Here is a 24,978-nt window from a genome sequence, read left to right as displayed (position 1 = left end):
AAAGTCACAAGCAAGATTTAGCTGTGACAATGGGATACCTCCAGCATTTCCACTTACAGCCTTATCCTATAAATGGTAGGCACAGTTCTAGCTCAGTATACTGCTATTACTTGAAGTCTCTTCCAATTTTCTGCTTCCTCCATTACTGTTTACACTTTCTACCCTGTTATGCTGCTGGCAGGCGTTGTCCTGAGCAGAGCTTCCTTCCTGCAGCTGCACCTGTGAGTTGTTTGCAAGTTGACTGCTGTGTATCCTTGGCCTCAAGGCGCACATCTGAAGCTGCTGTTGGGGAGGCAGCTGGCCCGGTGTGCTCTGCATTAAATACAGTTCTCTTGCTGAGGGGAGCCAGCACTCATCCAACTCGTGTCTCAGTGCTTGAGTGAGAACCTGCCTCACAGACAGAGTCATAGAGAACTTGCTGGGTAAAATAAACAACTATTTTCTGTTCCTGCCGAATGACCATCCCAGTCTCTTCTGTTTGTAGGTTCACACAAAGCCAGCCCACCAGGCCAGGGGTTTGTCACACCAGTCATAACACTAATGGCCATCTTGGCTGTCTGTGTACCAAACATGGTATTTATAGCAGACTGTTTACAGCATACAAGAAGCAATATACCATTTTTCCAACCTCCACCTGTTTCCCTAAACTTCATTACTGACTGTGCCTGAAGGAGTCAGCTCAGTGAGCCAAGGTGGGACTGGGGACATCAAGCAAAAGTCACCGAGGCAGTGTTGCTGGAGCAGGTACCAGTGCCAAGAGCCTGTCCCACACAATAATCTTATGAGCAGCCCTGAAGAAGGATTATCCATGCTATTGCACACCCCTTCACATGCTGTATCCCCTTAGTTTGGACAACTTTTATGAAACTCTACATCTCAAGCATATGAAGCCAGAAAAAAAACACGTCCATTGGCAGGATTACACTGAAATATATTCACTCATGGAATGTGCCTGAGAAACTCACATGTGTTAGAAACTTAAAGAAGTAATAATACCTTTGCCTTAGATGCATTCACAATGACAAATTGAGAGGTATTGAAAAAGAACAGTGGCAAAATGATCAGGGAAGTGGCAAGACTGGCATATAAGAATTAATTTAAAAGCACTAATAGCTTGGCAATAACTGCAAATGACAAATCTGCAAACATTTGAAGGGCTGACATGAATTATGGGAGAATACTTCTTAAGAATGATACAAAAGATTCAGGTAGGAACAACATACTTAGTTAAAAAAAAAGAGAGACTTTGACTAAGTGCTTAGAAGATTCCTGGCAGCAAAAAAAGAACAAGAAAACATTTGCATGACTCAAACCCAGATATTGAGAAAGCTTTAGTGTGCCTGTGCAAGACAGAGTATTGAATGGTCTGAACTGTTTGGCTCTGCTAATGTCAAGGAGGCTGTTAACATTCTTGGCTGAGTGTATTTCACTCACTACACAGCTATCTGCATTGTGACCCCTCAGCCCAGACTGTCAATAAGTAGGCTTCCCATCAAAGAGGATTCAAATGAGCTAAAAAAAAAAATGCAAGGGAGATAAATACCCAACAGCTTGGACAGGAGCTCATCAGGAGCTGTCTGAAGCACAGTGCAGATGCTTTGGCTCTGGAACTAGATTGACCCTGACATATTGGGTAGGGTCAGCAATATGGCCTTAGGGCTCTCTGTCCTTCCTCTTGCAGAAAGGATGTAACTGAGAACTGTAATAACAAATAGAACTGTTAAGTGATTTTTCAGATGTGGAGTAATGCTGCGGCCTTGCTCAGACCAAGAAACATTAACATCTCCTTTTCCTCGTTGGTAAGGATCCTTTGCTGTCTTCTGTGGACCTGTAGCAGTGTTTCTCTCCAAAGAAGCAGTTAACCCCAGCCTGATATCCAGCATTACAGAGAGAAAACAGACATTCAGTGCATCCTGTGCAAATGCACTCCAGTTGATACATCAGTCCTGCCCAGGACAAAGCATCTGCTTTGTTCACAGTACTGGGCTGCAGGTAACATGCACCCCGGGTCTGAACAGAACAGCTGATTGACAAGCAGCTGTAGCATATCCCTCAAAAACTGTGCTGAAAAGCACAGGCCATCTCTGCTCTGACAGATTATTAGCAGAAATTTGAACTTCAGTCTTTCAAATCTAAGATGAACACCCTAATCACCAGCCATAGCTTCTCCATCAAAGTGATACATGCACATGTAAACTGCCCAGCAGAAGAGAGTGAGAGATTCATGCCACCAAATAAACCAGCACCGAAGACTTTTCTTCCAAAGGCTGGTCTAGATCCCTGCTCAGGTTCCTGATTTTCTCTTCCATGATAGCAAAATGCTAATATGATGCTGATTCTTCCTTATTGACTTGCCCTCCTTTGCCCAGGATGTTCCTGCCTGGGCAAACACAAATACCTACTTTTTGGTTAACCTGGGCACACCAACAGTCCATACCTGACCACCTGAGACAGAGTTCTTGTGATCTCTTCTTGGGTTTCTAAGGAGAACATGCATAACACTAATCTCTTTCAAGCTCCAGTATAGTTTCAAACACCCTTTACGATGTTGTTTCCATAGCTAGGATGCCAAACAAGAATTTGAGAGGGATTCCCAGCTCTGCTATGGACATACCACAGATTTACTCCAGACCAGGTCAAAACTGAAATTTCATCAGCATGATACTACATTCACATTCAAAACTGTGAGCCTCCAAATTCTTCTTCCAATTCCCATTCACCCTAAAGTGTTTAACAACATTATTATCAGCAATCTGAATGGAAGACCTTCCCATTCACTACAGTGTGAGCTCCATACTCAAGTAAAGAGAATCCCCAATAAGGATGAAGATCCACAAAGTAGGACTTACCCTAAGGATTCCTAATGGCAGCATCAGCACCTCATAGCCAGGAGTTAAACCCACCCACAGGTGAATCTGGATTCTTACAGGAAAGTAAAAAAAGAATGTAAGATTCCCCAGATTTTCTCTTTGTGCTAGGATTGTGTAGAATCAAAATTATATGCTGTATAGGCATGTAAATTCTCACTCAGTCTCATTCCCATTCGCTTGCCAAAACCAGTTGTGCCTGTCCTGTGAGCCAAGAGCAGATCAGAAAAGAGCAGGCTAGGGCCCTGTTTGCACTAAGCAATCTATACTCCATGCTGGCTTTGGTGGCACACATTCAAAATACCTCATAGTGTCCATGAGAGGAATTGACTACGTGCCACTAACAATAGTTTGCTATTGCAAAAGAAAAAAAATCAATATTTGTCTCCAAGCTTCTGAGAAGAGAATCTATTCTGCAGCATAGATAGGGAAACCCTTTCACAATGTGAGCCGAGGTTTTTTCCTGGAGAGGTTCCAGGGCCCTTGCCTGGCTGGCAGGGTGCCTAACCAGCTTAGCTTAGAAAAATACCAGGAAATACAGATTCCTGCAGCTAACAACCTGTCCTTTTACCCTACAGTGTTTGTCCTGTCTTGGATAAAATTCTTCAAATACAGTGCCAATGTCATACAGTGTCTCATCTCTCTGCACTTTATACAGGTAAATGGATATGTGTGCATTTTTGCCATAATTGTATACTCTCTCTCTGCTCTTCCAGCACAGCTACTGAGGAATCGCATTGCAGTGATATCTCCAGATTAGAATTTAAGAGATAAAACAGAAAACAAGGAACCTGAATATAGCAATGATAAAATGCTGCTGTGCCATGGAGATGCAAACACATCTTCCCTCAAAACCCACTTCTGCTGGTCTGAAAAAGGAAAAAAAAATAAAACAGTAGAGCAAGGAACATTTCATTGAGAAGGGAATTGCCTCCAGAAGGGGTAACTGTATAATCTAGCTCAATGCCAAAATGGGTTGATAGAATAATTACTGTCTACAAGGCACAAAACTGATACAGAAACAGCAATCAGGGAAGTTCAGACAGAAGATTGTTTATAACCCATGATCCAAGGGCTTCTATGCAGAGTGATTGTAACACTATTTAAAATTACCAAAGATAGTAAACACGAATAGCTTAGGAAATGAGGAAATTTCTTATTGTTGGCATTTACCTATTGGATGCTGACAAAGTGTTTTAGGGATACTTTTGCTCCCCTCATATGAGGATGCAACAGAATGATTCATATGCGCAGCATACCACTGTGGCTAAGAACAAATTAAAAAGCCGTGGGAGTGTCTTAACAACTCCGATGTAATGTACTCTGCTTTGGTTTAGATGGGTGCTACAGGAGGTATGGTTTTTCTTGTAGGTTTTTTTTGGGGTTTTTTCCCCCAAGAATTCCCTCTATCTTTATTTAATGGGCAGCACTGGATGTGCAGCTCCAAATGCATTTAACAGCCATCCCTTGCTGAAAGTCAGAAATGGCTGATAGCAGCACTGTGGCAATGAGTCAACAGCATTGGGTACTATGAAGATACTGTTTTGTGTGCAAACCCCTTCAGGTTAAAATGCAGGTGTTTGTCCTTTCAAAGGGACAGACAGCCTCTGTGCTTGCTTCTCCCAAGGGTCACACACACCATTGCACAGGGAGAGGCACAAACCTGACAGTGAAGCTTCTTTGGAAAACATTTAAGTTGTCCTTTCTTTCTTCTCCTTACCCCCACCTGATAAACAGCACAGCATGTGTTGGACCAGCATTCAGGCTGCCCTAAATATTTCCTTTCTTCTGGGCACAACAGTGATTTTACACTTGTGTTAAAGCAAATCTTCTGTGCTAGTCTGCTGTATGTTGCATACATCTAGAAACAGATCTGAAATGACCCAAGAGATTCAGACAGCTGCTTCCTTCACAGACTTGCATCTTACAGTATCTCCACATCTGAAATGTACCCAGTGAGATCAGGAATTGAAGGAGGAAAGGTAAGATAAGGAAATACTTTAATAAGACCAAAGAGGAGAATTTGCCTTATGTAACAAGTTTCTCTGGGAATATTCCTCCCTCTGTCTCCTCTTCACCACCCCCATTAGTATTTATTTCTACAAAAACCCATTAGATACTGCAACTACATCTTGGCTCCTGCTTGCTTCAGTGAAAAGAGAAAGGGTTGTGTATTTTTACCATGGAGTGCAAATGGTGTTGTCTGCCAGATCCCTCGGAGAGCTGCCAAATATTTCTCCTGCATACAGAGCGGACATCTAATCTGAACTGTGGCCAGGCTGATGTAGGAGAAAGGGGTAAGCACTGTGATGCCTCACCTAGCTCACAACATCCTCTAGTATCTAAGACCTCTGCCCTCAAATTAAGCTGTTTCCATAGAGTGGCCCTTCTAAGAAGAAAGTATTCTAAGATATCTGGACCCTTCTAGATGCCTAGATATCTATTGAAGATAAACAAAGCCTTATTTGGCCTTAGGAGGTTGGCCATTGTCAACTTCTCAAAAGCAGATTGCAACTTATATCTGGAGGTGAAGAAGCACACTCCCATTTTGATTACTGTCTAAAAGAAGAGCACATAGGACACCTATACACAATTCATATTCCACACTGACCCAGAAATTCTTCTCAGAGAACCAGAGACCTAAAAAAATCATCACCCTCTTTCCAGAATGATCCATAGTGTAGAACAAGGGCAAAACCCCATTCAGTTGGTCTCACCTTTGATACAGACATGACATGCCTAAGTGATTAAGGGTATTGTACAGCACATGTGGATTTCAGTTCCCTTGAGCTGCTTTTCCGTAAGTTTACTCATGCAAGCTAAGTTTATGACAAACGGTCATAAAGCCATAAATTAAGCTAATTATCCAGTAAACCAAGAGAAAAGAAAGATTTCTATTCCTATCTAGCAGGGAAGTGATCAGGACACTCTAGGAATGAAAGTCATGCAGGTGATGAATGGATAGCTCTGAGACCATTCAGTTCCCACTCCATGTATCTGCTTTCTCCCAAGTTAGATGGATGCATGCAAGAGGTAAAGAGATTCATCAAACAAATAAGATCAGCAGCCCAGCCTGATATATTTCATCTTATGTGAAAGTTCCATTTGCTCTATGAAGTACGAGTTCAGTAGCATTTTTGTAATTCATTTTACTGTGATTCCCTTTAACACCACAATAATCTTGTTTAGCTTCTCTTACTGGAAGAGGCCACAAAGGGATAAAATCCCCAAGATAACACAAAACTGGGCATCATGACCAAAAGACTGCTTGCATGACTGGGAGATCTCAGGAGGGGCTAGGGTCACCAGATTGGTTTATGAACTCTATCTCTCTTTGCATGCTTCCTATGAGATCTGGAGGAGAAGTAGCTCAATCTCTTTGTAAATAGAAGCAAGAGAAGGAGTTCTGGCCCCAAAGTAGCTTTGTGAAATAGGCCGGAATCCCAGTTCATGGCTGAGGCTCATTGTTGGTATCACAAATGAATCATCAACAGCAGGACAAGGCAAACACCAACATATTGTAAGCAGGAGAGTATTACCTCCTTCCACAGGAGAATATGGAGAAAACCTCACAAGCAAACAGGACATATTTGCTCATGCCCCACATATGCAGAGGTAAATACAATCTGTATGAGTACAACAAAGCCTTAGAGAACAGCAGTGTTTTAACCCTCTGCTTTCCATCAGGTGGCTGGCTAGCAATATGCAAACATGTCCGAGACTGTTGGATTTGTGCACAATCAGTCTCCTTTCATATGTGCTATTTTAGTAATCAAGCCTAGAAACAAGCCCAGTATTGCACCAAAGGTGCAGCTCTGCAGATTGGTCCTTGGCAAAATTCCTTATAGGAACAATTTTCTCCTAATCCTCCTCTTCCAGAACATGGTGACTTACACAAGTGTGCTGCTGAATCCCTAGGAATACCTTTGCTTTCTGTGGCAATAATTAGCCTGCTCAGAAGACATCCCTCTTCAGCAAGTAAACTACAGAAGATGCAACTTACTTTATCCTCCAAAGTGCAGTTGTAAGTGGTAAACAATGAGAATAAACACATAGATTGGTTTGCTACCCTGCAGCAGCAATGTCCAGATAACCAAGTATGAAAACAGTGCTGGATAGAGAAAAATAGCCAGCAATGCACGTTTTTTCCTCTCTCTTGGCAAAAAAAAGGCCACCTACTGTGACATGAGCTTCATTTCTATTTTGTGTAATTGTGTAGCTGTGGTTTCTACCTCACTTGAACACTAATACCATGGGGTTTGTGCACCCATGTTTGCAAATACCTTCTTTGCTTTTCCTTCCAGCTCAGTCCTGGCAAGGTATGTGCTCCTCATCTGTTTGATCAGATGGCACTACAGAACAGATGTGAGCAACACCAGCCTGGTGCCGAATTGCAGCCCTGGTGCCCATCCTAAAGAAAAACACTCATGAGAGAAAGAATGTCAGCTAGGTTCTGCAGAGAGATGGGATGGAGAATAACACGATTCATGTCACAAGTGAGCCTTTAGAAGATGCTTCAAGTAAACAGGAATCAGTCTTGAGTTTTAAAGCCTTAAGAATAGCCAAAATTTTGGAAGCGTTCAGATGCTCTGTTTCTTCGGCATGTGGAACTGCTTGGCATAGTGGCACTCAAATCTTAGTTCAAGTGCAGTCGCAATAAAGATGTAGACATCATGAACACACAATTTAGGGGTGGGAGAACCTGAGCATCCAGCAGAGAGCACTGCAGGCAGCACTCTTACTGATCATTCCTCACTCAAATTGTCACAGGACCCTGTCCTTTCAAGAGTAGATGAAAACATTTTCACTTTTAGCTTCTAGACAGACCTAAAAATAGAAGAATGGCCTCTCCAGTAACATTTATTTCTTCAATCCTTCTTCAGAAGTCTTCAGGGTCCGGTGATAGCAAAGCTGAACAAGGAGAACTCAAACCTGAAACCCACTGTTGCAGAAAAAATTAATTCAATCTTTCCATCAGAGTTTTCTTATTTCCACCAAAATAAAACTGGTGAGATTCCCATGCTGGGACCTCCCACTTTTATTTTTGTAGAAGTAGGAAGAATGAGGAAATCAGAAGAGGAGTTAGCTTTTCACCACTAGGTAATACACCCGCAAGCTACCAGCAAGGGCTGTTGATACAGAAGGTTACATTTGCTCGGGAAAACTGAATGGAAGAAAGAGCCATTGAGGCCTAGTAAAGAAGCAGAGGTCAAGCTCAGAGAAGCCCCAGAGCTAAAATAGTGTGAATGTCAGAAGGAAGTGTCATATATGCTTGTGCTGCTCCATCTCCCAGTTGTGGCCACAAGCAGGCATTGAGGGAAGAATAATGAAATTTGATTTGATGGATCCTTGGTCTGAAACAGTCTGGCCATTCTTGTTTGTGTGTTCTTTTCTGTGAATAAGAATAAAAACATAGAAAGGAAATCTTGGAAATACAAGGAGGGGAAGTGTTTCAAAGATGGGCTTTCACCTGTCTGAAGGACTGGGCAAGCCTTGTGAACCTGTGGGAGAGAATCTGCTTCGCACTTTGGTAGTCAGAATACAATTTAAGCAAAGGTTTTGAGATTACACTGTAATTGCCCAATTAGCTCTTGCGTGCAAAAGGGATTCTCTACTATTTATTCATATCCAGCAGGGCAGAAATCCAAAGCTTTCTGCCCACTGTGGATTTGCTCTTCCAATTCATTAGGATTAATTTCTTCACCACCCACACAATTCTCTGAATCTCTTCCTCCCCTCCTGCCCCACTGCCACCTGTCAAAGTTATAAAGATGATTGGTGCTCCTTAAAAGCAGCATGAAACATCTTTATCCACCTATTTACTGGCAGATGCTTTCTCCCCCCCTGCTCCTTTGCTAGACTAGTTCTTTCCAAAAGCCTGCAGTCTGTCAAGCTGTCCCCAGAGCACATATGTGCATGCAGTGTTTAACCACATCACCTCCTGTAACCCCCGTGCTCTTATCCCCCCAAAATCCTAGGTAGCATTTTATTTTGTCCTGTACCAAGTTCAACAAGAATATTTTCAAATCTATTTGCCATCAAATTAAATTATACCCTGTAAAAACAGGTCAGCATAAAGACTTCAGGCTTGCCTAGAGCAATTGTTTTTATTTCTAAAGCAGAGGATAAATTTTGGTGGATTAACATGAATGTAATCCTGTTATCAAGTCATTGGGCAGAACTGGAACTGACTGTTTCTCCTTTACCTCCTCCTATCTCAGCCCAAAGCTTATACAGAGTCATGGGGGGGAAAGGGGAGCACTAATTGTTCATGCTCTGGCTCATTTACCCCTGTTTACTAAGTGACACCTTTTCAGAGAGCTTCTTGAATTGTATTACCGGAAATGCTCTGTAAATTAATCAGTTTGGAAAGAACCATCTCTGATCCTGTTGGCATCACAGTACGACATTAAATCCTAGGAGCTTTCTTTCAAACGGGAAATCACGATAGCAACCGTCTTTTCAAACTTTTCATTTTGAAAAGACTCATTGCTGGAAGAGTACTTCTGACCCACAGTTCCCTTCAGTGCTGGAAGCTATCTGAACTCCCTCAAAGGTAAACTGGGAAGCCTCAATAAAACACTTTGCTTTGAAATATCTATCCTAGTCCTTAAAAAGAAATCAGACCATTTTCAGCAGCCACAGCTGGAGAAGAATAAGAATAGTCTCACAATCCTAACTCCACATCAAAACCCAAGGGACTGCACAACAAGTTACCTATCATAGAGTCAAAGAATATCTCAAATAGGAGGGGACCCATACGGATTAAGTTCAACTCCTTGCTTCTCTCAAGACTATCTAAAACTGAACTATAATGACTAAAAATGTTGTCCAGACACTCCTTGAACCATGCAAGGCTGGTGCTGTGACTGCTTCCCTGAGGAGCCTCTTCCAGTGGCAAATTATTCTGTCAGTGAAAACCTTTTTCCTAATGTGCAGTCTGAACTTCCCCTGACACAGCTTCATTCCATTCCTCATGTCCCATCATCAGACAAGGCAGCCTCTCTGCAAGCTAGTGCCTCAGCTGCAGATGGGGAAGAACAACCTTTTCCTGCTCCAGGGAAATAACGGCAAGTACACTGGAGAAGACTGAGAAAGGATCATGCCCTGGAGTGGAAAAGGCTAAGCAGATCCCTTGGGTATCCTGTCCTACCCCCTGCAACACCAACACAGTGTGGAGATACATTTGCCTTTAATTGTCAAGCACCATCAGCAAGGTCCAGAGCACAGAACTGCTCAGGGGGAGCCAATGTATCCTGTCACAAAGCACAGCACACAGCCCCCTCATGCTGCATTGTTTTCTTACCCACCTCTTCTGCATCCTCCATCCCTTGAACAACATCCACCATGCTGCAACCTGCACATTTGCAATTCGCATGCCATCATCTTGATTTGCCTGGGCTTTCCTGACAGAACTAAATGAATAGCAAATTGAGCTCTGTCTTTCCCTCCCCCACTCTCCCCTTGCTTTTGTACATGCTGAAGTAAGAAGCTTCCTCTGACTCAGATTTCAGCTGTCACAGATTTCAGCAGTTTTCTCCCAGGAAGTCTGGATGCTAATGACAGAAATAGCAGCTGTCTCTAAATACTTCATCTGCTGTCTGTGGTCAGAGGACAGTAAAGGCCAAGACCAGCAGCAGGTGTGGTGGGTGACTGCTTCAGAAAATCCCCCATTCTCACCAGGCAGGCTCTGGTGAGAAGGGATTGGGACTACCACCCCCTGATTGACAGGAAGGCCAGGAACAGCTGCCAGGACAGGCAGGAGGGATGGAGCAGGAGGGCATGTGCTCACCCAGACACAGGTCAGGCAGCCAGCAGGATGCAGGGCTGCTGCCCCTCAGCTCACCACCCAGAAATCCTGTGGCTCTGCCTCCCATTCCTATGGGAATCATTCCCATCCAGGCAGCTACATCCCAGGTGCCAAAAAGCAGCCAGAGTTTTAAACACCTAAGCATCCCATAAATAGGGTATCTTACAGGTGAGATGACTCAAGGCAGAAAGATTGAAGTGGCTTACTAGAAATGCAGTTAAGATGGGAGCCAGGACTAAAGTTTGGGTATTTCGCTTTCTCAACATCCAGTGCTTTACTCAAAATGAAGGTTTGGTTGTTCTCGGCCAGAGTCCAAGGACATGCTTTGTTGGCAGCATGAAACAATCTGTTTAGAGCTTTTTGATTCCCACATGTTCAAAGCACTTGTACTTTCCACAAAACATTGTGGTGTCATTGAACACAATGTTATGTTTGAATTGAAAGGAGGAAAAAAAATCTCCATCTATTATTACATGTCAATAAGAGTTGGTTTTCTACATGATATCTTAGAAAAGAATGAAGGAAGAGTGAGTTTGACCCTTGCTGTGCTAATTGTTGATAATCTACTATCAATTTACTGAGACAAAAAAGTATCCCATCAGATCCACTATAATTTCTTTCACTCTGCATGAAGACATCCTGGGATAGAAGGAAGGGTAGAGGGGAACATAGAGGTAGGTACCTGAGGAGCCAATGATACCACAGGGATCCTAAAAAGCACAATTTAAGCCACGTGTCTCATCCTGTCTTAATGGGTTCACTTACCTGCAACACCCAGGACTTCCCACAGTAGGATTTTAAATGGTAGCAGGAAAGTGGAATATTGCCTCAACCAGAAATAAAATGCTGGTGCCATTCCATTTCCACTAGAACTGTCCCAGCTAGAAGGAGTTGGGCGTCAGTTTCTCATGTCTGAATACTCCCAATAGTACAAAGTGCCTCGAGAGGAGTGCAGTGATTTTCTTCTTTTGTGCCTACTCTTTGGTCTGCCTCTTCTCAGCCTCTCTTTTAGAATAGCACAGAAGCTGAATCAGAGCACAGGTAAAGCCCTAGAGCTCCATACAACCTCAAGTGTCTCTCTGATCTAAGCAATGGCCAGCAGCAGCATACCACGGAGAGGCACAACAGCCAGCCAACAGTCACAGAAAATTGGTTGTACCACCACCCAGGATTTACCAGCCCGACAGGTATCTTTTAGGGAGCTAAATATTGAGGTATGTTCCTAGTAGGTAGGTGTTCATAATGGGCAATGTACCTGTAGCTGTAGAAGCATTACAGTTCTCATCCCATGCAATGGTACAGCGCCAGTTCTGTTGCCAGACCCATGAAAGAAGCTTAACTTTCTCTTGTGTTTTCCCAGTTTGCACATTTGTTGCCCCTGCTAGTACCAGGTCATCTGGTTTGGGCTCAGATGAGATAACTATCACTTCTGGGTGCTTAAGTTCTTTGACAGAACAACAGCTTTACAATAATGAGTGGCAGAACACTAAAACTTTCTGACTCGGCTGATAAAACAGTTCTCTGTGCTTCATGGGCAGTTCAGATGCTTGACACGAGGGATATTGTGATGATTAATAATTAACTGGCTGGAGAGACTGAGAGCTCAAGGACAGATGCTTCCCATCTGCAATCTCCTGGAGCTGAGGCTGCACTTTCCAGGAGGGAGGGAGGGGAGCTGGTAGGGTGAGAAGGTGACACGGTTGATGTGCCCCTGGAAGTCAGCAGCCTTTTCAAGATATTTTGTTAGTATCTTCTAACACAGAAGAAGGTATTATCCTGCACTTCTCCAGGTGGCTTTCACTATCCCATGCAGTGGGGGACCAGGGCAGCAATGATTCCTCCCAGTTCCTGATGTCAGCTCACCTAAATGAGATGCATCATTAGAAGCTGCATTCATGTATTTAATAAGCTTGAACATCAGCTTTAATGAGACACCTCTGAAATCTCAGGAGTGGTAACAGACAGTTAGAAATATGCTTCAAAGTCCTCTGGGTATGAGAGGTAAAATCCAAGTTCAGAGGCACCAAGTACAGGATTTTTTAATATCTGATGTGTTAGAGACTATTAAATTGTTCTTTACACTAGCTATAAAATTTCATCTGCATAAATTTCTTTGATCCATGAATGGCTTTAACCACATTAAAATTAGTCAGAACAGCAGCTGCAATAGGCACTGAACTGCATATCTGAGAGTAATTACACATTACAAAGGGAATCCTTGAAGCATTTCAGTAACATGCCATATTACAAACAGCACTTGAAAAGCCACAGATGGATGTGTGAGCTGTAGAATATCACCTTTACTCCAGCTTGCTTCCTGCTTCCTTGCCTTTCTCTCAAGAGTAGAGGGCACTTCGAAGAGTATTGAAAAAGTTTTAGATGATCCTGTGCAGTTAAAAACTGAAAATCAGATGTGTAAGGAGTCTCTTCCTCCCCATGCCCATTCTTTTTTACCTCCCAATTCAGCTCTCTGATGACATGTTCCTTCCTATTAGCTCTGCCTGAGTAAAAGGGACAGAAGAGCACATGCTCAGCAGTCAGGGGGATGTATAACCAATCGAATACACACAGGGCTGGCATGAGCTCCTGTCTGTCCTCCCTTGCCCCCCAGGGGTGTCCTGCCTGTTTGCCAAGGCCTCCAGCTACCATGATATAGAATACCTCCTGCCAGCAGCACTCTGCCCAGGGGAGGAGACAGAATTTGACCTAGACAATAAAAACAACTGAAATTTTTAGGGATCCATGTGGTTTGCATTTTTCATCCTTCCAGAGGCTTTTGCTCAGCAGAAGTCATAGCTCTTGTTTATGAGACACACAAGGGGGGAAAAAAAGGATTTATAGTATTTCCTTTCTTCTGGTCCCAAGAACACCTGAGCTTGCACTGGGCCCATTTAATTTGCCCGTTTCTTCTTGGCTTACACTGGAATTCATCCATTCTGTTTCAATTCAGCACAACCTGTTCCTCAATGCCCAGTATTCCTGCAGCAGCCAGCACACAAGGCACAGTGCTCCAGCAACAGAAAATAGGTCTATTCCACATCCAAAGAACTGCCAAAGAGAAGATAGCCAGCTGTCTGGGATAACGAGCAGCCATAAAAATTAGAGTGAATAAAAGTACAGCAAATGATACTGCAATCAAGAACAATGAATGTTAGAGCTGGAGACAGATGGTGGGTGGATTTCAGCCTGGGACATGCGCTTTTAGCTCTGGCCTCCATACATTTGGAAACCTTCAGCACTGCCTTCCCCCCTTTCCACAATGTCTCCATCACAGGGTTGCTGCTCTAAAGGTATAATAGCCCTTGAATTCTTAGTGCTGGGACAGACTCAGAAAAAAAGTTACTCCACAAGTAACTGAATCTGCAGGCTTGGTAGATAGGTAAGGAAGAAAGGACAGAAAAGATCCTCTCAGCACAACAAAGCCTGACATCTGTCTAAAAATGCCCTGATTGAAAACAAACCAGTACAATGAGGGAAAAGCAAGGTTGACCTCCTAATTCCCAGAAGGAGCAAGTGCTTTCTGCTTGTACCTAATAACCAGGAGCCCAGACACTTGTCCAGGAGGGTACAAACCAACTTTCTAACCACCTCAGCCTGGCAGAAGGAATTTGACTCTCCATCTACCTCAGAGAGAAGTAGCCTGGCTGACCTATCATAGTGTATCTGGAGTCCAGCTTTCTCATTCCTTTGTGGTGAAGCAGTTTTAGAATTGTTTAAAGTAGGGAATAGATTCCTTTCATATAAAATACAGTGGGACAACAAGTGTGAGTAGCACTATAGCTTGGCTCCAGCCTGGACAAACCTCCTGGAACAGTTAGGATTCTCTGGAAATATGCACTCTTCTGCTAAGTGAGCATTTCAAACAATACTTTGTTTGAAATATTTTCACATAAGAGACCCAGAACAAGCAAATCCAGAGTTTCCTGCTGTCTACTTCTCTGGCAGAGCTGTGTGAAGAGGCAGTTGTATTTGACACCCCCAGGGATTTTAACCTGGTCTCTGTCACCCCAGATGCATCAGCACACTAAATGGTAGAAGCCAAATGCAGAACTCATACTGTTAATGCCCCAGCACAAAAGCAGCGCTCATGACAGAACCTCTGGGTGTGTCATGTCATCTCAAATGCCCTGAAATAGTCAAGACATCTCTTCGAAATTGATAGCTATGAAAAAGGATCAATGAGGGAGAATACCTCAACCTTTCCTGAGAGAAATCCAGAGGTCAGCCAAATATCCTAAATTGTCCTTTTATATTGATGCTTCGCTAGGTAGAGCCTTTTGTTTTCTAGCTAAGTGGTTTGCTAAGAAAGCAACCAAGCCCTGCCTGAAAATACCCCCAACCTGGGCCTCTTCTTATGGAACTAGAGCAGATAGCTGAGGCTCTTGCCCCAGGTGCTGCGCAAAAGTAGAGGTTCATGGCAGAGGTAATGACTTATCAGACTAATCCTATGGTTAATATTGCTCCTCTCTTTCTGTCACTTCTCACAGTCACCAGGCTAGTCCAGAGCTGGGGGAGATGACAAATACAGGGCAATTATAAATTCATCAGCTCCAAGTAATCCCAAACAGAGCAAGACACACAGATGAGCCAAGAACAGATGTCTAGGAGAACACTGTGTACCTAGGGAAAGCTAACTTATGACAAAGCCTGTAATTTACTCTGGAAGGCTACATTGGGCTCCTCGTACACTCTAAACCCCGAGACAGCAATCAGCATCTAGGAGGCTTATTTTCTTGCATCAGGTCCAGTATAAGTCACTCTCTAGCAGATATTGAAGAGAACAGCAAAGGGGTTGATAGTTCCTTGTGGGTTTAAGTATGACCATATGGAAAGCAAAGTAACAGATCCAAGGTTGAAGGTTCAGCAAACCACATAATCAACAGAGCTCACACTGTGCCAGTCCTCCCTTTCCCAGAGATGTGGATCTATCGGGAGTCACATGGCATTCAGCTCATATGTTGACACACACAATGAAGGCGCTAAACAGGCTGAAATGCTTTCAGTATTTCTAGCATCAGACACTTGCTTCTGTAGATCAGCATTCCCACCTATCAGAGACCATTTATTTCTCTCAGATTTTCTTCTTGCTTTATCGTTGCTTTTCCAGACATTTAAAGATTAATTGTTTAAAAATTAAATTACCAATTAAAACAATTTTCCAATCTTAGGATGCAGCCTCATAGTTTCCTCTGAGATGAGAAGTCTCACAGATTCACATGCTGACAGGTAAAGCTCTGAAGCGAGGAGCTTTCTCTGCTCTGGATCCTTCATACTCAAAAACATACAGTGTTTGCCTAGAACAGTAGCAAATTTATTTTTTTTTTCTTTCCTAACAGTTTGAGTCCCCTTGTTAGAGAAACAGTCATTAGACTTGAGAATTTTGGGGTTTTTCTTCCCCAGCAGAAATATAGACTTTTTTTTTTTAACTGATTGGTCTCTGCCTCCCTCCCCAGCTCCAGCTACGTCATCTTGGCATAATGACAGGAACAAGAGGGACTGAAACAAACAGAGAATTAGAATAAGGGCAGCTCAGGTCACTAACATCGCTTTCAGCCCTAAGACACCCATTTAAATTCAGTTCATTGCACTAATGCACAAATGCATACCTGCCGATCACCACACTTGGAAATGGATCTGACAGCTGTTCCAACTTAGTAGTTCACTAATGCTCAGCTCTCCCCTAGAGAAGCTCCCACTGCATGTATGACTTAGTCCCTGTGGGCTGCCTGACTAGGAAGCTGGATGACCAGGTGAGCCATGACAGCAGAGCAGCTCAACCTGTACACCAGGGATGAGGTACAAGAGCCAGAAGGGTCTGCTTTCCTACTGCTAGCATAAATGTATTAGTCAGGAGAATGAGAGTCCCCAGTAGTGTCAACACATCAGCTCTCATCAATAGTAAGAAGGGTTTGTTTGGTTTGGGGGCTTATTTGTTTGTTTTAAGGAATAGCCAAGTAAAATTAGGAACCTTGACAGCTTAGTGAGCCAGAAGCTAAATCTTGCTGACAGAAGTGTCATGTTCTAAAAGGAATCTGACTTTCTGCAAGGGGAAAGCCCAAAAAGCACCAGAGAAGAATCACTGGAAACCAACTTCCATATGGTTTCAAGAGGAAGCAATCACTTCTCTCAGAGCTGCTCAGAGCCAGGCCAGGGGATCGGGACTTTGCCTGTAGACAGGGTTAAAGAACAGCTTCCAGTAACAGCAAAAGTAACTCTGGCTCTTCCCTATCTCTGAGTTAGGGCTGACCTTACTTTAAGTCCCTAGGCTTACACCTAAAATCCTGCACAGGAGTCTCCTGACCCCACAAGGGTTCAGACTGCCTTGAAATGAGTGCTTTAGAGACACCAAGTCATACTGTCACCTGCAGGAACCAACTCAAGAGCACTGATGTGGGAACTGTGGGCTAATGACAGGATCCATGAGGCTTTTGCTCCAGAAGCAGAGTTCACACATTTTTTAAAACTATCTTTAGCTTTCCTAGGTTCTCCTCAGGTTTCTTACATTTGCTGGTGTAAAGGAGAGCAAGTTGTGGAGCAGTTTTCCTAAGGCAAGCAGGACTAGCAGAAGTGCCAACTCCCATGTTGCCCTGGATGAGTCAGTTCAAGTCAGTCCAGTGGGCAACAGAGCACTGGCTCAGTGAGCTTGCTGATGGGATAAACGCCGGGGCTGGAGAGAGCAACGCCCTGCGTGCAGTCAAGAGGCAGCTCTTTAGTCATCTCATGCAGAAGCATACAGGAGCCAGTGACAGGGCTGCAGTGCTGGAGAAGATCTGCAGTAACACGGACAGGTAGCCGGCTTGTCACCCTGACAACATCGAAACAGACTGCTCCCCTGATGGATAACACATCTCCAGGCTGTTGCTAAGACAACAACTCCCTTACTATACATAAATGGGCACACTTCATTGCTGGACTTATTAACTTGGGCCGTGCCATTTCCTCTTTTTCTCCTTAATTTATTTAAATCAGATGACATGTTAGGATTCCTTCTTCTTGAAGGAAAGGACTCAGTTGCAACTCAGTGTAATAGTTTTGTTTTTTTTTTCTTCTTCCAATTGATTTCCTCTCTCCCAAGACACAAGAGGGGAGGGATGTCTAGTTACATTTCATCATCTTCTCACAGGAAGCAGGAACTGACCACAACACATGATCAGCATCACCAAACTGCTTTTCTTGTCCCTCTGCTCCTGCATTCAAGCAGGGCAAGGGAGCAATCCCACTCTACTACCTGGCCTGAGGTCAGCCTGTTGTCACACAAATGAAATTGATGCAGTCTAGGAGGAAAAGAGAAGCAGAAACAAAGCCTAGCTTTCCTCACCTGCACAGACTGCCAGGCTGTCATCCTGATTTGAAACATCTAATGTACTGCAATCAAATTTTCCACAATACCTTAAAAAAAAAAAAAAAAAAAAAAAAAAAAACCACTTTTTTTTTCCAAAGTCAAGAGCATTTGCAATGGGAATTGTTGTATCCAAGAAAACTGAAGCAGTCTGGACACACCTCTCATATCTTGGGCTTAGGACTCTGCTGTTATCCAGTGAGAGAGCAGCTTTTTCTGCTCTCCTCCCTCATTCCCAGCAGTGGTCTATTTAGGCTCTCTGACCTTTAACCAAGAGTCTTCTCAGAGAGTTTTTGGGCCCATAACAGAAAGTATCATAGTATGACAAGAGCAATTATGAACCCTAAACCTATTATGCAGCATATGCATAGTTCATTAACCTAAACACAGTCCAACCAAACAAACAAACCCAACAAAAAATCAGCACAGAAGGCCAACTCAAAGCTCCAGGAAAATGCACAAAACAAGCACCTGAAGGCTGCCTGGTCCCTCACATTTCCACCTTTGAACAGCACTGTGTCTGACTACTCCTAGAAAAAAGAGCATTTAGCAGTCCTGTGGGATACGCTATAGCACTGTGGGGAAGCCATTTCCAGGCCCCTGTTAGCTCACCATTCTGCTTTGTTATCCAGTACCCTGAGCTTGATACAGTTTGAGGACAGAAGAATGAATAAGAATCTGGATAAATGAAGAGTCAGTGATAGAGTAAAATGTTAAGCGCAAACTCTTTACGCTTACCTCCACAACAAGCCCATGAAGAAGATTAAAACACTCCAGATTTTTCCTAGGCAGTTCTTATTCATGGAAGAGGGAATTCTTACAAGTTTTGTGACTGGTCACAAGACAAATAAGAATAGGGTACACCTGCCATACCCTTCCAAGAGCAGAGCAAACCTTTGAGTGAACGGTGTGTTTTAGAGAACTGAAATGATTCAGATTTGACTAATAATTTTGACCACAGATGACTCGCAAATATCTGAAGGAAAATCAAAGCATTTAATTTTATATATATATATAATATACATATATATATAAGGAGTTGCCAGAATGTAACTAAAATCTCCCAAAGGTAATATTGTGCTTTTTGTTCTCTATTTGTTAAATACAAAAATATAAATGTGTGGTCAACATATGGAAGAGGGGAAAAAAATCCTAGTGACTGTCCATTACTTAATCTTTCAAGACCACAAGTTCTACTATTGACTTAGAGCAACCCTTCTGTTCATCACAGCTATCAACTTACTTGACAAACAATTCCCCTTACTCTCCATGTGACTTTCTGGAATACCAAATAGAGTCAGGTGATCCTGTGCTTCTCCACACACAGCAACTCACAAACAACTAACAAGCAGTGCAGAGATGGGGCCACCACCTGCACTAGGATTTTTCACTCTTCTAAGTGAGCTAAGAGCATCTGAGACTTTCACCTACAGTAAGCACAAACATGTTCATTCACTAGTTCTGAGTAACTAGACTTATTCTTTCCTCCAGAGAGATAATGACATGCTCCATGAGCTTGTCAATGCTTTAAAACAATCACTCCACAGAAGGAAGTCCTTTGCTTGCAATCTTTTTGCTGTTTCTGTAATAGACTCAAAGGCTCCTTACGTACCAACAGAGGCACAAAACATCTTCCTTTCTTCAGTCCATCTACAGTGACCTGAATGGTATTTCCCTCTCCAGAGGGAATAACAGTATTGTCAGTGGAATCAATAGAATAACTGTGGTACAAGGCTGAGTAAGAGAGCCCCCCTCTCAGTCAAACAGACCCTACATCACTGCTCCCTGGCTCCCTGCTGACCAGGGCTTTCATTCTCCAAATGCCAGTAGATCAAAATAGTTTTGTATGTTATGAACTGCAAAGACAGGGGAAATTCAGGATAACTTCAGCTGTAACAAAAGAGGGACAGTAGTGATATGAATATCTTTGCCTCTAATATAATAGCACGAATGTGCTATGCAATAAGCTGAAAATACAAGAGCCCCCAAACTTGAATCTCTGCCAAGCAAAATATTTTTAGGGGAATACGTTTAGCTTGTTAAAGATTTAAACCCAGGAAATAATTGCAGTTACTCTTCTGCCTGATTGAAGTAGGCAACATTTATTAATGTACAGTGACTAAATAAACTATTCCAATGTAAGCCATGAAAACTTGAAGTGATGAGAGAACAGGATAATATCCTGACTAAGAAAAGTCAGCCCTGTGTCTGTGGTCTAAAAGTAAGATCTGCTCCATGATAAACAGCTTATTGAGGCAGACTGGAGGGAAGAGAGCTGCAAGTTACGAAAGGAAATTTGATTTGCCCTCTGAAGGCAAAGTGGTAACTGACTAATCTGAGCAAACTCTGTCACAGATTTTATAGACCTAGTTTTTTCTTGCAGGTCTCTGATCAGCAGATGGCTTAGATTAAGTCCATGCAAGAGCTGAATTCAGACTGGCAAAGAGAGTCATCAGTGACCAAACCCATGATCCATGTTTTAATTCTGTGTTCACACTTACACATTAAATCAGAGTTCAGTATCCTGCATATCTACTCTTTAAATTGTCCTTATTGAACAGCAAAGTCCACCTGCCCTGTCCGTTTTGCAAGTGTCCAGGTATGTACGAGCTCTTTTGCATGAGATAGGGTATAACCACCCTGTGTGCTGAGGGTGAAGAAAGGTTGCTTTTGATGACAATATTCAGAACACTGGGAATACCCAGTGATTTTTGCTCCATTATTTTATGCTGAAGAAAACAAGCCTACAAATATATCTACCTGCTTCAGCAATTTGTGCAAAACACCTCATTAAATAGCAGCACTTTTTTTCCTAAAGAAACCTGCTTCATATCCAATGGGTAAAAGGATAAATGGCTATAATCTTTGAATACACAAGACTACACAGAGTGGGTATTTCATAGCTGCACAAAGCCCATAATTGAAGTTCTGCCCTAGGGATAAGTTTTCCTGCAGTGTAAGTGCTTCCAGTTGCCATACGGGGGTCATGTTCTTTGTCAGGAAAGCAGAACTTCACATCCAGTTAATTGTTGTTCCCAGCTGTCTTGTTGTTGTTGTTGTTGACTTTTTTCCACTGAGGCTAGTTTTGCCATAGTCATCAAGCAAATGTGCTCATTTCCCAGTTCCCCCGCAATTCCCCACCACAGTGTAACAAAGTGCAGATTTTGCGTGGCTACATTCCAGGCTTCGTGGTGTTAAAATCATAGCAGCAATGGAAAAGCATGTAGCTGCAATAGTCATAAAGTAGGACTTGAGCTACAGGTGACTCAGTGGTCGTCAAACAGATGCTGCATGAAAATAGATTGGTTTCTGTGTACAGGCCGGTTAACCCATGGAGTTAGTACTTACACATGAAGATTTCCATGGTTTGCTAAGCAGCAAAAACTACTCAGTCTGAAATTGGTGACCTCAATTCTGTTCACTGTGTCTGGGTGTCCATCTCAGAACACAGTGACCACAAACAGCAAGCCCTTCTGCCTTAATTACTTAAGGCTTCATCTTTGGTGTCAATCAATCAAACAAAAAAAGGTAAAGACCATGTCCATCCAGTATTGGGATCTCTTCAGCTCAGTGGTGAAACATTCACTGGTTTGGGATGGATCAACATAGGCTGAGAGAGGAAAGCTTAGGCCATAGTCTGCTGCAGAACAAACTGAAAAAATTGCAAGGAAGTCAGTGGATTTTATAAAAGGACAGCACAACTCCTTTACTTTCCTCAAAGGATTAATGATAAACTCTTGCATGTGCATTTGTGAGTCCCCTGTTACCAGGCACCAGCTACCACCTGTTTGGGTTACCAAACCTGTTGGTTGAAGAACTTCTTTGGAGAGTTCACAGTTCAGACTACTAAGCAACTGACCAATAAACACTCAAGACCAAAGTCTTGGGAAGGATTTGACACCAACCTGCTCCATTTGACCAATAGGAGCTCTGGAAGAGGCAGTTTCAGTCTACTGTACTTGTGCTCTTTGGACTGCTCACCAGTGCAGATACAGTCCTCCTAAATAACCTTTACCACTCACTCTTCCCTCAGAAAACAACCCACCTGCTTTAGTTCACAAAAGATCCCTTGATTCTTGTGATAAAAAGACATTTGACTTTTACAGCAACCCACTCCTAATCTCTTTGGTGTGTGTTCTCTGGATTTCCCCAGCAGGGAAACCCACACTGTTCTGTGGGCTTCCTGGTAAAAGTTGTCACTGCCTGGCAAACGTATGCTGCAATCTTAAAGGTCTGGAGCTGGAAATTTAGAGCTCAGTCAGCACCTAGACCTTGTAAGGCCATATTTTCCCCAGAAAGGTTTATTAAATTTGTGGAAGATCTGAAAATTACTTTTTAAAAATCATTAGTTGGTAATAATAAATAGTTGGTTTAAAAATAATTAGCTGGTAAAAACAAAGGTGAAATACATAATCATCAAAACACTCCTCATGTGAACATGATTCTCCTAAGCTTCTGTCATACCAGCAAGCAAATAGGCTGTGCCAAGCCGCCTTCTTTTTGGGGGTTTGTGCCAAAATCTGGACCTTCTGATTTGCTACCACAGAAAACACCCACTCACATTCCCTCTTGCAAGAAGAGGTCAAGGAAAACCACTTGCTACCCTGTGAACTTTCAGGAAGTATTGCTGAGCAGCATGTGCCCATGCCCTTTTTCTGTGCTAAAACTTCACCAGACATTTTCTTACTCTTGTTGCTGCAAACCTTCAGAGAACATTATTAACTATAATCTTATGCATATGAGGAATTGATCCAGATTATTAGAAATCAAGTTCTTGCTGCAACTCTCCAGCTGTTTCTCATCCTTAGATGAAACCCTGACCCCAATCCCACAGCCTGGCAATGCTTGTTCACTTAAATTTAAAGGAAAATTATCTCTAACACATACAGAGGAGATCACGTATTGTTCCTTAATTGGGGCACTGGAAATTAAGAAGTCCTCTCCTCACCCAGTGCTGCTTCTGAAAAATCCTGCAGAAAATCTGGCACAATACCTGTAGTCTGCAGGAATATGCTAAAGACTAAAAAAAAAAGCAAGGGTCAGCATCATCTCTAACACGAGAGGATGATAGGCTTGGATGAGGAGTTTGGGCCAGGGAAAAGAGGCTGATTCCCTCCCCCTCCCTTTCTGGGGATCTGTGCTCGGCTCCTCTTTGTACAGTGCCTGCCCTCCAAGCATGAACTCCTACCCAGCCCCGCTGCCCCCCAGTCAGTACTATTTCATACTCACCATGTCATAAACATTCAGAATCACTGGTTCATTTGCCATTGTTGATTGCAGTAGAGGCTGGATTAAAACCTTTCAGCCCCTGCCAGATGTGTGTTGTTGCCCCCAGGGTACGCTTTTACCCTGAGCCAGATAGAAGAAAATGCCTCATCCTACGGTCGCTGAAGGAAGGAGGGAATTCTCACGGTTGTGTGTGTGTGTAAAGTTGGTTTCAGGGAGGCAGGAAGGCCTGGATTGGGTTTGCTGGTTGTATGGAGTTTATTTTAGCCCTCCACGCCGTGACAGATCCAAGGTTCCTTTTTAACTCTGTAGTGCACCTCGGGGTCCGTAGAACTCATACACCACTGTAACCAGGCACCGGCCGAGCCTTTAAATCCCGATCCACAGAAGACAGATTCTGAGCCCAAATACAAGCCCTCTTCTGGCGCCGTGAGCAAGGTGGGTGGCGATGCGTGCGGGGAGATTTCTCGGCAGAGCTGAGTGCCGCTACCGCAGCGGGCTGCCAGCAGTACGCCGGAACCCGGGGCACCAAGGCACGGAGCGGGGCTGGAGCGGGCGCCGAGCTCCCGAGCTCCCTCCCGCCGGCGGAGCCCGGAGGCACCCCGGGATCTGTCCGTGGTGCTGGGGCTGTTCCGCCCAGAGCCGCGATCTGTCCGCGGTGCTGGGGCCGGTCCGCCCAGAGCCGGGATCTGTCCGCGGTGCTGGGGCCGGTCCGCCCAGAGCCGGGATCTGTCCGCGGTGCTGGGGCCGGTCCGGCTCAGGCACTCTGTTGAGGGCTCTCCGCCGCTGGCAGGACATGGTGAAGAGGCTGTGCCAAAGGGACTCCAGCACGGGGCTCGGCGGCGGGAGGAAGAGGAGGGGGCTGGCTGCCCCCGGGGCAGAGAGGGGATGCAGCGACCCCCATCCTGCCCAGGACGTGCAGGCAGACCTGGCGTCGGCGCCGAAGTTAGCAAGCAGTTCTTCGCGGGAGATGAGGCGGGATTAACCGGCTGGGGATGGGGGCAGGAAGATACCGAGCAGACGATGCTTCCAGGCAGGGTACAGGGCCAGGGCTGGACACTCCAGCTCTCTGTACTCTGCTCTCCGCAGGGCCAGTCCTTATTTCGCGATCAGCTCGTCCCGAACCGGGCAGCTCCTACTGACTGACAGCCGAGGGAACCTACCCCGTCCCCTGCTGGCTGGATGCATCGCTGCACGGCACACGGTGGGAGGGGGGAAGACACCAAGCGACTGGGCAGGGCGAGTAGTTTCACTTCTGGCAGCAGCAGGGTCTAGAGTTTCTTCCTGGAGCTAGTTTACAGTCGCGTTAGGACCGTGAAGCTCTGCACTGTCTTGCCAGCAAACACTCCCCTCTGAGCTGGATGCGAGAATCAATTATAAAATGCACTGCGGTAAATTCATCTTCCTTTTGCTCCTCCTCTCTCTTTAAAGGGAGAGCAGAGTCTGTGATGGTGCTGGGAAAGAGTGCAGCTGGGAGAGAAACAAGGGAATTCCTTCTCCCAGAGATTTGCAGTGGTGTGGAAATCAGCACTCTGACCTTAAACGTTCATACACAACAGATTTGTGAAACGGGAGGGAAAAAAAAAAAAAAAAAAGAAAAAAAAAAAAAAAAAAAAAAGAAAAAAAGCAGGGATGACCTCATCTGAGGTGGAGGCGTATCTGAGGCTCTCTCCAGCTCACAGCCAACCAGATCTGAATGAAAATTGCAGGGAGCCTGTTACATCAGCAAAGCCCAG

At 44.0% G+C, this 24,978-nt stretch overlaps 1 protein-coding gene across 1 annotated transcript in view; it reads right to left on the bottom strand.

The window, feature by feature from the left end:
- LOC119702084 (deubiquitinase DESI2-like) overlaps window positions 1-24,746 on the bottom strand; it is an 85,470-nt gene extending 60,724 nt beyond the window's left edge. Inside the window, exon 1 of the mRNA XM_038139562.1 lies at window positions 23,246-24,746. Within this exon, the coding sequence (XP_037995490.1) occupies window positions 23,246-23,284 (39 nt within the window). The 5' untranslated portion in view covers window positions 23,285-24,746. The remainder of the gene's footprint in view (window positions 1-23,245) is intronic.
- Window positions 24,747-24,978: the final 232 nt, after the last annotated feature.

The sequence above is a fragment of the Motacilla alba genome, chromosome 5 (assembly GCF_015832195.1).
Source record: "Motacilla alba alba isolate MOTALB_02 chromosome 5, Motacilla_alba_V1.0_pri, whole genome shotgun sequence".
Classification (NCBI taxonomy): Eukaryota; Metazoa; Chordata; class Aves; order Passeriformes; family Motacillidae; genus Motacilla; species Motacilla alba.
This window is presented reverse-complemented; position numbering and strand designations above follow the sequence as displayed.